Source organism: Camelus bactrianus, chromosome 13 (assembly GCF_048773025.1).
Source record: "Camelus bactrianus isolate YW-2024 breed Bactrian camel chromosome 13, ASM4877302v1, whole genome shotgun sequence".
Lineage (NCBI taxonomy): Eukaryota > Metazoa > Chordata > Mammalia > Artiodactyla > Camelidae > Camelus > Camelus bactrianus.
In genome coordinates, this window is record NC_133551.1 from 27,193,643 (window position 1) to 27,209,756 (window position 16,114).

Sequence of the window (16,114 nt, forward strand, 5' to 3'; positions counted from 1 at the left end):
AACATATTATTGTTAGGCATAGCATAATGATTAAGAGTGCAGATTCAGAACATCCCGCTTCAAATTCTGACTGCCACTTGATAGGTCTATGATCTCAAAAAAAGTTACTTCTTTGTGCTTCAGTTTCCATATCTATAATTCAGTTCTGATTCTACTGCCTATTTTTAAAAATTATTCTTTGAATTAAATGAGTTAATGCATTCAAACAGAAACGGTATTTAACAAGTGGTTGCTGCTTCTCTTCTTTTTTTATTGCTATTATTTTTATCATTATTATTCTAGATATTAAAGCAAATATTTAAGATTGATTTTTTAACTTATCTCCAACACTGACTTAAATTATTAGACTTAAATTTTTGTGTGTTTATCCAGGGGCTATGTTTTTAGTCTCTAGTTGCTTTGTCCTGTGGTTAAAGTAAAGCATGAGTAATTTATTTCACATGTCCACAGACTTCTAATGTACTTCACTTAGGATTATCAAAAATATTGCAGATTATGTCTAAAAAAGTTGAATGTAGTCAGATTTTTAGGGAAGTTTTATTTTCTTCAATTGTAAAATGAATGGATTGGCTTAAGTATTCTCTTAAGGTTCCTTATACCTTGAAAACAGTATGATTTTGTAAGACCATAAGAGAAGTTCCCCATCTCATTTATTTTTTGTAAATGTTGACATAAACCATACCATCAGAGGGCTGTTAGTTTCTAATCCTCTCACCTCTCATTTCAGATTGCAATTCCATTCAGTGAAGTGAAGTTTTTTTTTTTTTATTGTAATATTTAAAAATTTTAATTGTAATATTTAAAATTGATGTCTTATCACTTCATGATTTCTGAACAGCAGTTTGGTCAGTTTCAAACTCTTTTTTTTCTCAGAAAAAATCACCAATAGCCCAGCAATGCTATTGAATTAGAAGAATGAGATTATCACTGAAGAATTTTGTATAATGGCAAAGCTCATGGTTAATTATAAGACAGATATTGACTGTGTCTTTTTAACAATTTTTAGATACATGATAATCAGCTGACATCCCTCCCTTCTGCTATAAAAGAGTTAGAAAATCTTCAGAAACTTAATGTCAGGTAAAATTTAAGCTTATTTTGATATTGCTAGTACAAGGGTATAAATCTAATATTTAAAAAAAATTTTTTTTCTAACACTAGAAAATATTTTTGTATTATCTCAGAAAGTGGTTAAAGCAGAATAAGAGTTTCAGGTTTTAATTTTCAGATTATTTTATTTTTTGTTTTAGAATTGTCTACATGTTTCCTGATTTTACATATTTAAGGCCATTTGATTTTTTAAAAATTTATTTTTTAATTTTTATGAAACAATATTTAGTGACTATCTTCAAAATCTTCATTGTTGACATTTCAAGTTTTAAGTTCCTTTAATTTTCTAAAATATATATCTAGATGTTAAACAATAGGAAGAAATTTAAAACAGTTTTTTCATTAGTGAGGAAAATATCATGTTTTTGATATTTGTAGTTTTTAAACTTTTCTGAGGACTTCTAAGTTTCCATGGATATGTTTCTGGTACTCATTGATAGGTACTTGAGAGGCCAAGTGGCTGACTTTGCCCTTCAGTACACACCCAGCCTTTCAAGAAAAACTGTCTTTGAGGGGAGGATATAGCTCAGTGGTAAAGCTGCTGCTTAGCATTCACGAGGTCCTGAGTTCAATCCCAATACCTGTGTTAGAAAATAAATAAATGAAAATAAAATAAAACAATATAAAATAAACCTAATTACCCCCCACCCCCAAAAAGAATAACTGCCTTATGTTAGGGGAATTAGGGGAACAATTAGGGGAAAAGGGATTAGGGAAGATTTAATTTAGGATAAAAAACAAAAAGATTTAAGTGTTCGAAACATAGTTTGAAAAACTGTGGGTTATAAAATAGATTTGATTATAGATGTATATACATAACGTAATCAGGTCTCAGTTTTCTGGAGTTAATTGGTTTGAGGGAGAACAGTCCTCAAATAGGAGTCTTTACCTGGTGAAGAACTTAAAATTACCATAAGTTACCAAAAAAAAAATCTATACACAGAAATTGTTCAGAACATTTCTGCTAATTGCTTAGAACTACATCAGAACCTCTTCCCCTTACAAGCCAAAGGCATAGATGTGGCCTGAAAAGGCAAGAATGGGGAGGATTGAAAGGAAGAGGAAAGGGAGGGGGTATGGAGTGGGTGTGGCTTTAGCTTCTAGCATTTGAGAGTATGAGCATTAGGGTGGAGGAAATAGGTGATGAAAGGAAAGGAAGCAAATATATAGCTAGAATTATATATCTGCCCAACAAGATCTCTGTCAAATATACGAAGATTTCAATTAAATAATTGACAATAGCAACCTATTTTTCACAGTTTTTGGTGGTTCATATTTTAGAAGACATCTTTTGGCATTTTTGTTACAACAGGTTTTACTTTAATATAATTTAAGGTCATTGTTACACCTTTATATTTCTCATTTCCTCCCTCTTATTTGTGAAGTAACTGTATATGGCATGACAATAGAGTAGAATTCCTAAGTAAATAGTTAAGTTGGCACGAACCTGCGAATGAGTTAAGTCATCTCTTAATTATCAGGGAATGTATCATTCTCAGTGACTTGGGACTTCTACACCAGTAAGCTGAATATCTCTTTAGAAGGACTAAGCTGAACAGTTAAGACCAAGTACAGATAAATTTGGAGTTGCATATTATATTCAGCTGGACATGCCAGGCCCTCAAACAGAAATAGCCATTTTTGTCTCGAGTGCTAAATCGAAACTTAATCCCCATATAAGATGTGACTTTATTATAATGTTTGTATGCATATATCTTTGTCAAAATTCTAAAACTCAGAAGCAGTATAAAAATTTAGAGTCCAACGTACTTTTTTCACATTACATGTAAAATCAAGTTGATTAAAAGGAAACAGTCAAAAGTTCACAAATTATTTGTTTGGTTAAAAATCTTTATTTCTTTGAAACCATTTGATTACTTTAGATTACTGTCATTTTAATGGATGTATATTTTTAGGATATGAAGTTTGGTAAGTACTTAAAATTAGTAACTATATTTCATTTTTAAAATGAGCCCATGTAGTTGGTTAGCAAAATGCCTTTATAAATATTTAATGTGCTGTCACCAAATTGATCAGCATTTATTTTATGAATCAAAAGCCATAACAAGCTGAAAATACTCCCTGAAGAAATTGCAAATCTAAGAAACCTGAAGGGACTATATCTCCAGCATAATGAACTAACTTGCATACCAGAGGGATTTGAACAACTTTTCAACTTGGAAGATTTAGTAAGTTGATTTCCCAATTTTTATATAATTTGGGGCTGGTGAGGCTTTTCACCAGACTAAGAAATAGGATGTATAATTGAAATCATGGGTACATGGACAGCTGATTGTATATCTGGATTATAAGGAACTGTGCATTACAATTAGATTTGAAATTTATAGTTGTAAATTTGTTTTTCCTGCCTTTTTCTTATGAAGGAAATCACCTTAGGTTTTAATTTAAGAATAGAGTTTGGCAAAGGGTCAGATGAAGGTGATTTTGTCATTCAGAGACTTTTATGGCTTCGGAGAATAGAGGAAAAATGTTTTTAGTAATTCCCTTTTTTATGTCCATTTCCACTTCCTCCTCTGTAGGCCTTATGGCCTCTCTGTCCTCTGAGTGTCCAGATAATGCCTTCAGGACCTGCCTTTTCTTCCCTATTTTTCAAAATGGCCACATTTCCTGGTAAAATTTTCATTCCAACTGTTTTTCATCTTAAATTGAGATAGCCATAAAGCAATTCAAATATTATTTTAATCATACTATTTGAAGAAGAATAATAGGCCCTTTACATATAGCAAAGTAGATAAGTTTTATCCCCTGATGCAAATAAGAAAATAAGACTTATGTAAAAAAATAACTTATCCGAATCATGCAAATAATAAGTAAGGAATTCAAGATTTTAACATAAGATTATTTGACTTCGAAGTGTATCCTTTTTCCCCCCACTTTACCAACAGGAGTGAGACTCCTCTGTAAGGCATCCTATCTGAAAGATTTTAGCTATATTAGATAAGAAGTTCTAATATATAATCTCTACTCCACAGAGTTATTTCATACTATATTCTTGTTCTTTTCTTTGTAACATGTTTTGAAAAACTCGATGTCATTTTAGCCTTAAAGTTTATTTTTTTTTTTAAAGGAAAAATTACTTACTTAACTTATTTTTTCTTGGTATTTCCCAGCTGCTATAGTGTTTGAAATTAAAATATATAATCTCCTCAGTCATTTCTTCCAGTATCTCTTTGTTTTTCAATCTGATCAGATTGGAAATAAGGTTTGGAAAATGAAAGGCATAGGTAGATTAAATGAATGGCAAATGAGGGAGTCATCAGATTTTCTTATAAAATTTAGTGGTAACGGTAGCAGTTGATTAAAAAAATAAAGTCTAGTAGAAAGCTGAAAGGAAACCCAGTAAACTACAGCAGTTTCCAGTTATTTCCTTAGGGATTCCCAGATAGTTATTTGCATAATAAAAAGAAGTTCCAGCTGAGAATTGTGTCCTTAAGGACTCATTATCAAACAAATCATAAATGTAAGCAACAATATATTAAATCTTTATATATCTTTATATCCTTATATATCTATATATCTTATATATCTTTATATATCTTATATAAAGATATAAGCATCTGTAATAATTTAAGCTAGTAATATTTCTTAAAGTTATATAAAACTGTTTAGCACAACTGGAGTAAGTATTTATTAAAGAAATGACCTAGCATTAAATAATGATTAATTTGTATGCACTGTGCTTATTTTGTATCAATTTAATCATTAACTGTAATAATTAAAATATTTAATTATTAGTAACTGTTGTTTTGAGTTCTTTAAAATTTCTTAAGACTTTGTGAATTAATATTTTTTCTTTATCAGAAACTTTTTTTTTAATTTTTAGCTTTTGACTTTGGAATAATTTTATATTTACAGAAAAGTTGTAAAGATAGTACTGAGTTCCCCTATACCTTTCACCCAGCTTTCCTTAATGTTAACATTTTACATAACTATGGGACATTTGTAAAAATTAAGAAATTAACATTGGTATAATATTACTAACTAAAGTACAGATTATATTAAGATTTTCCCAGTTTTTCTGCTTATGTCCTTTTCTTTGTTCCAGGATACAATCCAGAATACTACATTGTATTTAGTGTCAGTAACTTTTGATATTATAAGATATTTATTTATTAGTAATCTGTTAATTCTTAGAGCCTCTAGTATTTGAGTTGTAGATTGTTATATTGTATGTTGTAGTTTATGGTAATATGTTATTATGATAACTGTATACACTTTTAAAAAAATATGCTGATCTAACATTTTTTCTTTTTCTATCTTAATTTATTTAGAGTTAGAATGCAATTATTTAATGTTAGACTAAGTCAAAGTCCTTAGAGAACAGTTCTTTTAAGTCATTTTTTCTCATTTATTGTTGCCACTGAACAGTTTGATGAAAGCTAGTGGAGTACTTATTCCTATTTTCAATGTCTTAAGAAAACCTGATTCATAACATTGTCTTTTAAAGATAGTTTCAAAAAAAAAAGTCTATCATAACTATTTAAAGAAAAAAACAGAAACAAAACTTAAAGCAATGAGGGGTAGTGACTAGGCAAACCTGAGTGAATGAAAACTAGAGTAGACTTCTATACTTAGTTATAGCAAACTTGCTGAGGTCAGCAGAGGAACCAAGAGAGAATATTTTTTCCTCCAAAATTAAAATGGTCACTCTTTTCAGCCTTATTTTCTTTTTCTTTCAAGATTTTTTTTTCTTGTAAAGATGTTTCATTTCATATTACAATTTAACCATTGCCTGATTTATCTTGGATCCTCAACAAATATTGGACGAACAAATGGATTTTTTTTGAAAAGATGATGCATGATATAGCATAACTTAGTATGAATAAAAACCTTTATGTAAAATATTTTTAAAGTCAGAATTCATTTTAATTACTCCCTGCTACATTATTGGGTACATAGTGGGCCCACAGAATATACTGAGGTAATGAATTAATTAATGATTTGTGAAATTGTCAGTGAATGAAGATTACAAAATGTATCACCTACATAGTTTTTGTTTTTTTTTTAATGTTGCAGCGCCCTCAATATTGTGAAATTCCCTTTAAGGATTTTTTTTTTTAATTTATTAATTCACTCATTTGTTTTATCTTTCTCTTTTTAAAGGATCTTTCGAATAATCGTCTTACAACTCTTCCTACTAGTTTTTCTTCTCTGTTCAGCCTGGTGCGACTCAATCTTTCCAGTAATCAACTGAAGAGTTTGCCAGCAGAAATAAGTGGAATGAAAAGTAAATCTTCTCTATTAAAAAAAAAAACCATGAATTTCTAATTAGTGCAATTTACATTTAGAAAAATAAATTTTAATATAGTTAATTACAGAGAAGTAAAATAATAGATTTTTGTGGTAGTAAATGCAAACAATAACAACTAGTCAGTTATTTGTCATTATTAACAGGAATGTTTAAATTAAATCTGCCATAAATTAGAATTGACATTTTAGGGGAGCCTTTACTTATGATACTATAGTTGACTCTACTTACCTTTGCCATTTTTCAATAAAGGTATTAAAAAGTAGAGTTAAACATAAAATGTGATATCTGGAGTAAGAAGCATAGTTTTTGTTTTTGTTTTTTCATAAATTGAATAGGAATATTGAGAGAGAGAAATAGATAGGGAAATCAATAGAAAAATACCTGGAACTTAAAGCAGGATTTGCATCCTCTTACTCCATCTCCATTGCTCTTTCTACTACATACTGCTTGTATTCTCCATCACTGCTCTTAGATGGAAACACTTGTAAAAACTCGTTTCTAACTTGAAAACAAACTTGCTTTATAGCATTTACTGGATTTGGAGTGGACCAGATTATGATGTTTTCTCAGTGCTTTAGCCAAATATATAGATTTTTATAAGTTGAAAGTAGTACTATTGATCTCTTTTGAAAAGCAGTTAGCTTCTTTAAACACTGAAAGATATAGTCTAACGCAATACATCAATTCAGTCTTGAATTATGTTAAAAACTGACAGGGAAAAAGTTGTAAAATGTATATTGCCAATCAAACTACAGGGGTTGAGAGTGAATTGTGGAAAATATGTGGTGGCCTTCATAAGTGGAAGAATCTAAATATGGATTAGGGAGAAAACTGCTTATGGGAAGTCTTAAGAGAAAGAAGACCTTTACTTTTTTCCATTTTTGTTTTCTGTTCTGCCTTTTAAGAAAGAAAGATCCAGGAGGTAAGAGAGAGATGCTGCAAGTAAGAACATTCTTCTTAAACTATATTTCACATTCTTGTCAAGAGTGTTAGCTAAGGTGTTAAAGAAGGCATGTAATTTAAAAGAAAAAGTAGAAGAAGGAAAGAAGATAGGGAAAGAGGCAGTATGAATGGATGGAAGAATAATAGGGAATATATAAAGATCAAAGGTTTTTGACAGAACTTTAACTTGCCTATTTTAAATACAGATGTGTCTAAGCTACTACTAACCAGAGTTATTTGACATTCATTCATTCAACTAAAATGCATGTATATTTATGTCTTGAAATACCTTAAGTTTTTTCCTTTTAAAAATGTATAATTACTGAGGGAAATACTTTCTCATAGTGTATAGCTTATAAGAGTACTTTAAAAGAGTACTACTTTGTTTAAATCTTTACAAAGATGACCTGGACTGTTATTAAACGTTAATTTTAATATCATTATTTCTCTTTAATTATAATTAAATGTAAAAAAAATTTTCATTTACATTTATATAATTTAGTGATATTCTAGGATTCTTGATTATTGTAGCAGTATACAACGTCACAGGTTCCTAAGTCCTCATGATTATGTATACATTCTTTGGCTGTATGTACAATTATAAGCCAGTTTTTTTCTCTATTGAAGTATTTTTGTGTTTCACTACATATGTTTTACAGGATTAAAGCATTTGGATTGTAACTCAAATCTCTTGGAAACTATACCTCCTGAATTGGCTAGCATGGAATCACTAGAATTGCTTTATTTGCGAAGAAATAAATTACGTTTTCTACCAGAATTTCCTTCTTGTAAATTATTAAAGGTACTATTTAGTTGTCTATTGAATAACTATATATTTTCTGAAAGTTAATCATGAAAATGAAAATTTTAGTTATTTTACATAAGGAATATGTGTTAGTTATGTTTTTTTCTATATATTTTTCAGAATTTTAACATGACTAAATAGTATTAATATTACTATTGGTAATAGACTTGTTTTAAATAAAGGAATAATTGATTTAAAAATTAAGAATTTGTCTATTTCATTTGAAGAGTAGTTTATAACTGGAGAAATAGTAGATGATGAAGCTAACAAAGTAAAGTTGGGACTGTAGTATAGGAAACCTGCAATATCCAGAAGGAATATGAATCTATTTCTGTAAGTTGCCAGCTCATGTTTACTTGATGATAAGGTCTATTTAAAATACTTTCTTTTGATTTTAAGTTTATAGCGTTAACACTGTGTTTTAAATTTGCCACACTTTTCTTTCCCTTAGGTATACTTTTATACATTAATGCTAAAAGAATTTCTTTTAAACAAAATGATGACAGTGATATAGAGAAATGAAAAAGTTATTTAATAAGATTAATTATCTGATAATTATAGATTCTGTTAATGGGAAATCAGTATATATAATAATCACTAATAAAAATGTTGAGTAACAAACTTATTATAATATAAATAACTTTTTAAATTTACACTGACCTGTTTTAAAACTTTAATTTTTTTGTCATTATAGTTCTTGGATTTGTACTTTTATTAATTCTATTAATGTAACCACTAAATCATTTCTTTGCTTTGGTTTTATAAGCTTTGAACTTTCTGCGAGATTAAACCTTTAAGTATTTAAAAGTAACTAGAAAATTGTTGAAAATTTTCTTTTTCGCCATTTTTCTTTAGTTGTAAGATAGCTTAAATGTAATTGAAAATTTAAGCACCTTAGTGATTAGAAAAGTGTGTTCTTTCCATGTATTTTTCAGTGGTTTGAAATTAAGGTTTCAATTTTATATTCACTGTCTAGTGTAAAATTGAATACAAAAATACACATGATTGATCTTTGGTTTTGTAGGAATTACATGTAGGTGAAAACCAGATTGAAATGTTAGGGGCACAACACCTTAAGCATCTGAATTCTATCCTTGTGCTAGACCTGCGGGATAATAAGTTAAAATCTGTTCCAGATGAAATTACACTACTGCAGTCTTTGGAAAGACTTGACCTAAGCAACAATGATATTAGTAGGTAAGTCTAAAGATGGGATGAATAAGAAATCATGTCTGTATTTGGTTATAATTCGTAAGATAAAATATTCGTAAAAAGCATATAAATTGAATTCGATAAACTTTATTGAGTAGGTACCATGTGCAGGCTGACAAAGAGTAATTAGATTTTGTCCTTGGCAGCAAGCTTAATATGCTTAAAGAATCAGATGTATTTACAGTTACTCCAACCCACTAAGAACATAAACTCTAAGAAGGCTGGATTTTATCTATTTTGTTCATTGTACTATCTCTAACTCCTAGATCAGTGCCTGGGTACATAGAAGTTGCCTGATAAATATTTGATGAATTTGTTAAATGAATGTAAAGCCTTGGGAGAGATATAAAATGCTTTAGGGACCTAAAGGAGGTACAGGAACCACCGTTTATTTAATGAGACTTACCAGGGCAGACTTTGTGGAAGAAGTAACATTTTTAAATGATACTTAGAACTGAGACCAGGGTGAATCTAGTTAATTGCCTAAGAGCACAATATTTAAAATCATACTCACTTACAGGGTTATGCCTCATTCTAGTCCCACCACGTCATCTTTGAAGGATGACAGTGATTTTCATGTGCACATATAAGGTGGTCAGAATGATTCACTTGGTAGGAGGAAATTGTGCAAAAAAAGCTTCAAAGGTTAAAATTGTAGGCATATATTCAGAGAATAGCAAGGAATTGAATTGTAAATAGGTGCAAGTAAGGAGATTGTGAGAATTTAGGTCGTGAAAGCTAAGTTGAGGCCAAGTGAAAGAGGTCCCTTGAAATGCCCATGAAAAACCAGTTTTCGTTCAACAGGTGGGAAGATTAATAACAAAACCAACTTGATTGTAATCTCATTAAAAAATAAATTGGTGATAGTGGGTTGGATACATTGGATAGAGGTAGTTTTGTAGATGGGAAATCTAAATAAATTCTGTTAGATTAATCTAGTAATTTTTATAACTAAATGGCACTTTCTATATCCAGTTCACTGTATTGACAGCTTTGTAGATTTCTCTGTTACATAATAAGATCGTAAACTGTAGTGAGAATGGGATGGAAAGAAGAGGAAAGATGTGAGAGGTATGATGACTTAGAATTAGTATTCTCAGTTGATTGCCTGTTGGAGATGCAGAGGAAGAAGGTAGTGGGCAAAGGATCATAAAAAGTTGTAGAACTATAATATTTAGAGAAGGAATTATTTTATGGATATTAAAAAAAAAAGACTCAGACTTACTTAGGATCATGTACCCATTAGATGTCTGAGGTTTTGTGCTTGGATGTCAGAAACATGGTTTGCTATTCACAGGAAGAGAAAGGTTTAGCAAGGGACACTTTCTTCTAAATGTATATTTCAATAACTATTTTTAAAAATCAAAATTGTTTTCACAGTGTGCATATGGCATATAGTATGCCTTGACCATAGATTTGAATGCTTGGACAGTGACCATTCTTTCTACTCACTTCTGTTTATGACTATATTAGTAAGTGACTTGGATATTCCTAAAAATGCTTATAACAAATGAATGAAATAATTTCTTGCCTCATTAATATTGGCATACATATTTTGTCTCATAGCAGTTTTGTTTTGGCTAATATGTAAAAACCTTAGAAAGCAAATATTTAAAACAAAAACAATGACAATATTAAATAAATAAAGTAATCAGTACAAATATTTCTGATATATATGCTTCTCTTTCTCCAGAGCTCTGGATATAAAGTGTGAATATATCACAAGGAAGACCTAGAACATAATGAAACTAATATTAGTTTCTTACCTTTCCTCTAACCCCATGCCTCCTTGATATCAGACAATTCTATTCATTTTGTACCCCTCCAAAATCTCCTGTAACCAAAATATTTATTCTTCACAACACTACCAGAGTACCAGAGTAGTTTTTTAAAAATATAAATTACCGGGTTGTGCTTCTACTAAAAACTTTTGATGACTCTCCATTTGTTATAGCATTATGTATCAGAACCAAATGAGAAGCTTTAAAGAAGAAAATTCTGAGGCAACAATGAATCAAAAACTCTAACAGTAGTACTGTAGAATTGTTTTGTGTTTTGTCTTAAAAATTCCTAGGAGATTTTGATGCCTCTGGTTTTCCAGCCAGCAATTGGGAACCACTGTCTTGCAAGATAAAGTCAGACATTTTAGCATAACTTTTGAGGACATTTCACAGACCTCATTCATTCACTCTTTGTCATCTTTCACTCCGACAGGTATCCTACTCTCTGAGTGCACTAAAGTGTAAATGTACCAACTTCCTTTGTTTCTGTACCTTAGAATGCTGTTTTATTACCTGACTGCCTGATGGAATTCTGTTGTTTTAGGCCCAAATCCAGGCTTTGCTACTCCCTTATCCCCTTAGTCTCCTTGCTCATTTCTACTTTTCTACTCTTAGAACAATTTGTTTAGTGTTTGTCATATATATATATATGACATATGTTATATATAATGTCATTCACTTGCTGATGTATAATTTACATGCAATAATATTTACCAATCAGTGTAGTTTGATGTTTTTTGACAAATGTATATGTTTGTGTAACCATTGTCACATTCATGTAGAACATTTTGGTTTCCCTTTGCAGTCAGTTTCCTTTTCATAACCCCAACCTGTAGCAACCACTGATGTGCTGTCACTGTAGTTTTGCTTTTTCAAAAAATCATAAACGAAATCACACAGAATATAGTTTTTGTGTCTGTCTTCATTCATGTAAGTATGAAGCTTTCTTGATTCATTCATGTGCTATTGTGTATCAGTAGTTCATTCATTTTTATTATTGAGTGTTATTCCATTATACAGATATACCACAATTTATTCATCTCTTCACTAGTTAGTTGATGGACATTTTGATTGCTTTCAGTTTTTTGATTACATGTAAAAGTCTCTGGTTGGATATTATTTTCACTTCTCTTGGGCAAATATGTAGGAGTAGGATTGCTTAGTCATATGGTAAGTGTACGTTTAAACTTTAAAGACTCTGTTTTCCAAAGTGGCTGTACTCTGTTATATGCTCACTAGCAACATAAGATAATTCCTATTTATTATATTTTTAGTTATATATGTGTGTCTTTTTCCTTTGTTCAGCTAAAAACTCCTTAAGGGCAAGGATCCTGATACCCCTATGCCAATGCCTAGTGTATTATAGATCCTTAATAAATTTTAAGATTGAATATGTATGTGTTTAAACAGGTTATCTTTTTGTGTACCAAAGATAAAAATGACTTTCCTTGTTGAATGAAAATATGAATTGTGTGGTTGAAAATTATGGGGGTTTTTTGTCATTTTTTTCTTTTAGGAAGAATTTTGTTTGCCGTTACTTTTTAGCACTGAATACAGTTTAGCAAATGTTTTATAGCTTACACTCTTTTATAGCAATCACAATATAACAATATTGAAACACATTTTTTTTTAACATGTTTGGCATCTGTCTTGAAGGAAAATATTTTAAGCTTACATTACTTCATTATTTGGACTTTCTTTGACACTATTTTATGATGTATTGTTTGTCATATATTGATGGTTCTATAATCACCTATTTGGTTGAATTATACTTACACTTAATGTTTTCCCTGAAATTAATTCAATCTCTTGTAGTCTGCCCTATTCGTTAGGAAAACTTCATTTGAAATTCTTGGCACTGGAAGGAAATCCTTTGAGAACCATTCGAAGAGAAATTATAAATGTAAGCATATTTAGAATTCAGCTCTGGTTTTTAAATTTGATATTTAAACATACATGTTGATCTATAAACCTGCAGTGTTTGTCTTGGTGAATATATGTCTTTCTCTCCATCTTTTCAGAAAGGAACCCAAGAAGTCTTAAAGTATCTACGAAGCAAGATTAAAGGTACTTTTGTATTTTCTCCTGTATTTTGAAGGATAATATGAAAAGTTATGAATTATTAATAGTATATAAACTTCAGATATAAATATTTAGAGGAAATGGTCCCTGGAAGGTGGCTCTTCTGAATCTATTTAGACTATAAATATGCTGAAATTTATAAGCATCCTTAAATTCACAACAATAATGTTTTATTCTTAATCTCTTTGATTTGTGTTATACTGTACCAATTAGAAAATATAACAAAGATTCTATAAGCACCTAATGCTTTATCTTTGAAAAAAGAGCAAAACTTGACCATTATATTATAACATATGGGTTCTGTTGACTAGGAAGAATGTTAACAGGGATTTGAATATCTACTGCATTCATACTTTTGGTGAGTTCTGACAAAAATAAAGACAAAACACATTTTTCAGGGTATGTTAATTTAGCATATACATGCATCAAAAAAGAAAATGATACTGTAAAGTTAATTTTTAATACTTCACTAAAATTGTGATGTACCCCAATTTCTATTTTCACGTTTTGTCATTGTAGCGTACACCAGAACATTAAGAAAAAAGTTAGTTGTGCCAATGTACTCCTGCATAACAAACCACTGCAAACCTTAGTGACTGACTACAACAGCTGTTAATTTAGCTCTCAGCTCTGTTGGCTGCATGCAACCTAGCTTAGCACCATATTGCCAGTCAGTATACGTTAAGTAAGATAATTGTATAATTTAGCAATTCCTATTTTCCACTTTGCCCTTATAATAAATTATTAACATAATTTTCTAAGACTTTAATTTCCTGACAATCAGAGAGTTTTCTTTCTTCTCCAGATATACTTTCTCCTCGAGAAAAATTTGATTATTCTGATATAAATAAAGAAAGCCATGTCAGAATAATAAAAAAAATTTTTAAGACTTTTTTTAGACTAGTTTTATGTTCACAACAAAATTGAGAGGAAAGTACAGAGATTTCCCATATATCCTCTGCCTGCATACATGCATAGCTTCCCCCAATATCAGCATCTCTCACCAGAATAGTGCGTTTTTTACAAGGATGGACCTACGTTGACATATCATAATCACCCAAAGTGCATGATTACCTTAGGGTTCACTCTTGATATTGTATATTCTATGGGTTTAGACAAATGTATAATGACAAATATTCAAAGTTGTAACATACAAAGTATTTTCACTACCCTAAATCCTCTATGATCTGTGTGCTCATCCTCCCACTCCCCTTATCCTTCCCCCATCCCTGGCAACCACTGATCTTTTTCTTGTCTCTGTAGTTATGCTTTTTCCAGAATATCACATAATTAGAATCATAGAGTCTGTGATCTTTTCAGATTGGCTTCTTTCATTTAGTAATATTCATGTAAGCTTCCCCCAAGTCTTTCCATGGCTTGAGAGCTTTTTTCTTTTTAGCACTAAATGATCTTTCATTGTCTGGATGTACCACAGTTTATTTATCTATTCACCTACTGAAAGACATCTTGGTTGCTTCCGAATTTTGACAGTTATGGATAAATCTGTTTTTTTGCATATGTACGTCCTGTTGTTTCAGTATCATTTGTGGAAAAGACTATCTTTGCTCCATTGTATTGCCTTTATTCCTTTGTTGAAGATCAGTTGACTACCTTTATGGGGATTTATTTACAGATACTCTGTTCTGTTTATTGATCTATGTGTTCTTTGCCAGTATCACACTATCTTGATTACTGAAGCTTTATAGTTAAGTCTTAAAGTTGGATAGCATCAGTCTTCCAATTTTATTCTTTTCCTTCAATGTTGTGTCGCCTATTCTGGGTCTTTTGCCTTTCCATATAAACTTTAGAATTAGTTTGTTGATATTGACAAAGTAACTTGCTGGGATTTTGATTGAGATTGCATTGAATACATAGATCAAGTAGGGAAGAACTGACATCTTGTCAACATTGAATCTTTCTATCCATGAACATGGACTATCTCTCCATTTATTTAGATCTTTTATTTTATTCAGCAAAGTTTTGTAGTTTTCTTCAAATAGTTCTTGTTCATATTTTATTAAATTTATACCTGAGTATTTCAGTTTTGGATACTAATGTAAATGGTATTGTGTTTTTGATTTCAAATTCTACTTGTTTATTCTTGATATTGAGGAAAGCAAGTTAGTTTTACATATTAATCTTGTATCCTGCAACCTTACTATAATCACTTATACCAGGAGAGTATTTTTGTCAATTCTTTTGATTTTTCTAATGCGTCATCTGTGAGCAAAGATAGTTTTATGTCCTCCTTCCCAACCTGTGTACTTTTTATCTCTTTTTCTTATCTTTTTGCATTAACAAGAGCTTCTGTCAGTGCAGTGTTGAAGAGGAATGGTGAGAGGGGACATCCTTGCCTTGTACATGATCTTAAGGGGGAAGCTTCAAGTTTCTCAATATTAATTATGATGTTAGCTATAGGGTTGTTTTGGTCTTTATCAAGTTGAGAAAGTTCCCCGATTTTCTCGTTTAGTGAGAGTTTTTATCATGAAAGGCTATTGGATTTTATCAAACACTTTTTGTGCATCTACTGATACAACCATGTAATTTTTCTTTTTTAACCTGTTGATGTGAAAGATTACATTAGTTGATTTATGAATGTTGAACTAGTTTGGCATATTTGGGTTAAATCCCAGTTGGTTGTGGTGTATAATTCTTTTTATACTTTTTAGTTTCTATTTGCAAGTAATTTGTTGAGGGTTTTTGCATGTGTGTTCATGGGAGATACTGCTTTCTAGTTTTCTTTTCTTGTAGTGTCTTTGTCCTGTTTGGTATTATTGGCCTCATAGAATAAGTTAGGAAGTATTCTCTCTTGCTTCTATCCTCAGAAAATGATTGTAGAGAATTAGTATAATTTCTTTCTTAAATGTTTGGTAAAATTTACCAGTCAACCCAACTGGACCTGGTGCTTTC

At 30.5% G+C, this 16,114-nt stretch overlaps 1 protein-coding gene across 2 annotated transcripts in view; it reads left to right on the top strand.

Annotated features, from left to right (window-relative positions):
* Positions 1–16,114, top strand: part of LRRC40 (leucine rich repeat containing 40) — a 43,827-nt gene that overhangs the window by 11,226 nt on the left and 16,487 nt on the right. For both annotated transcript variants that reach the window (XM_074376251.1, XM_074376253.1), the window contains exons 3-9: positions 1,007–1,080; positions 3,170–3,299; positions 6,235–6,358; positions 7,984–8,126; positions 9,154–9,326; positions 12,938–13,025; positions 13,144–13,189. In XM_074376251.1, the coding sequence (XP_074232352.1) occupies positions 1,007–1,080; positions 3,170–3,299; positions 6,235–6,358; positions 7,984–8,126; positions 9,154–9,326; positions 12,938–13,025; positions 13,144–13,189 (778 nt within the window). The remainder of the gene's footprint in view (positions 1–1,006; positions 1,081–3,169; positions 3,300–6,234; positions 6,359–7,983; positions 8,127–9,153; positions 9,327–12,937; positions 13,026–13,143; positions 13,190–16,114) is intronic.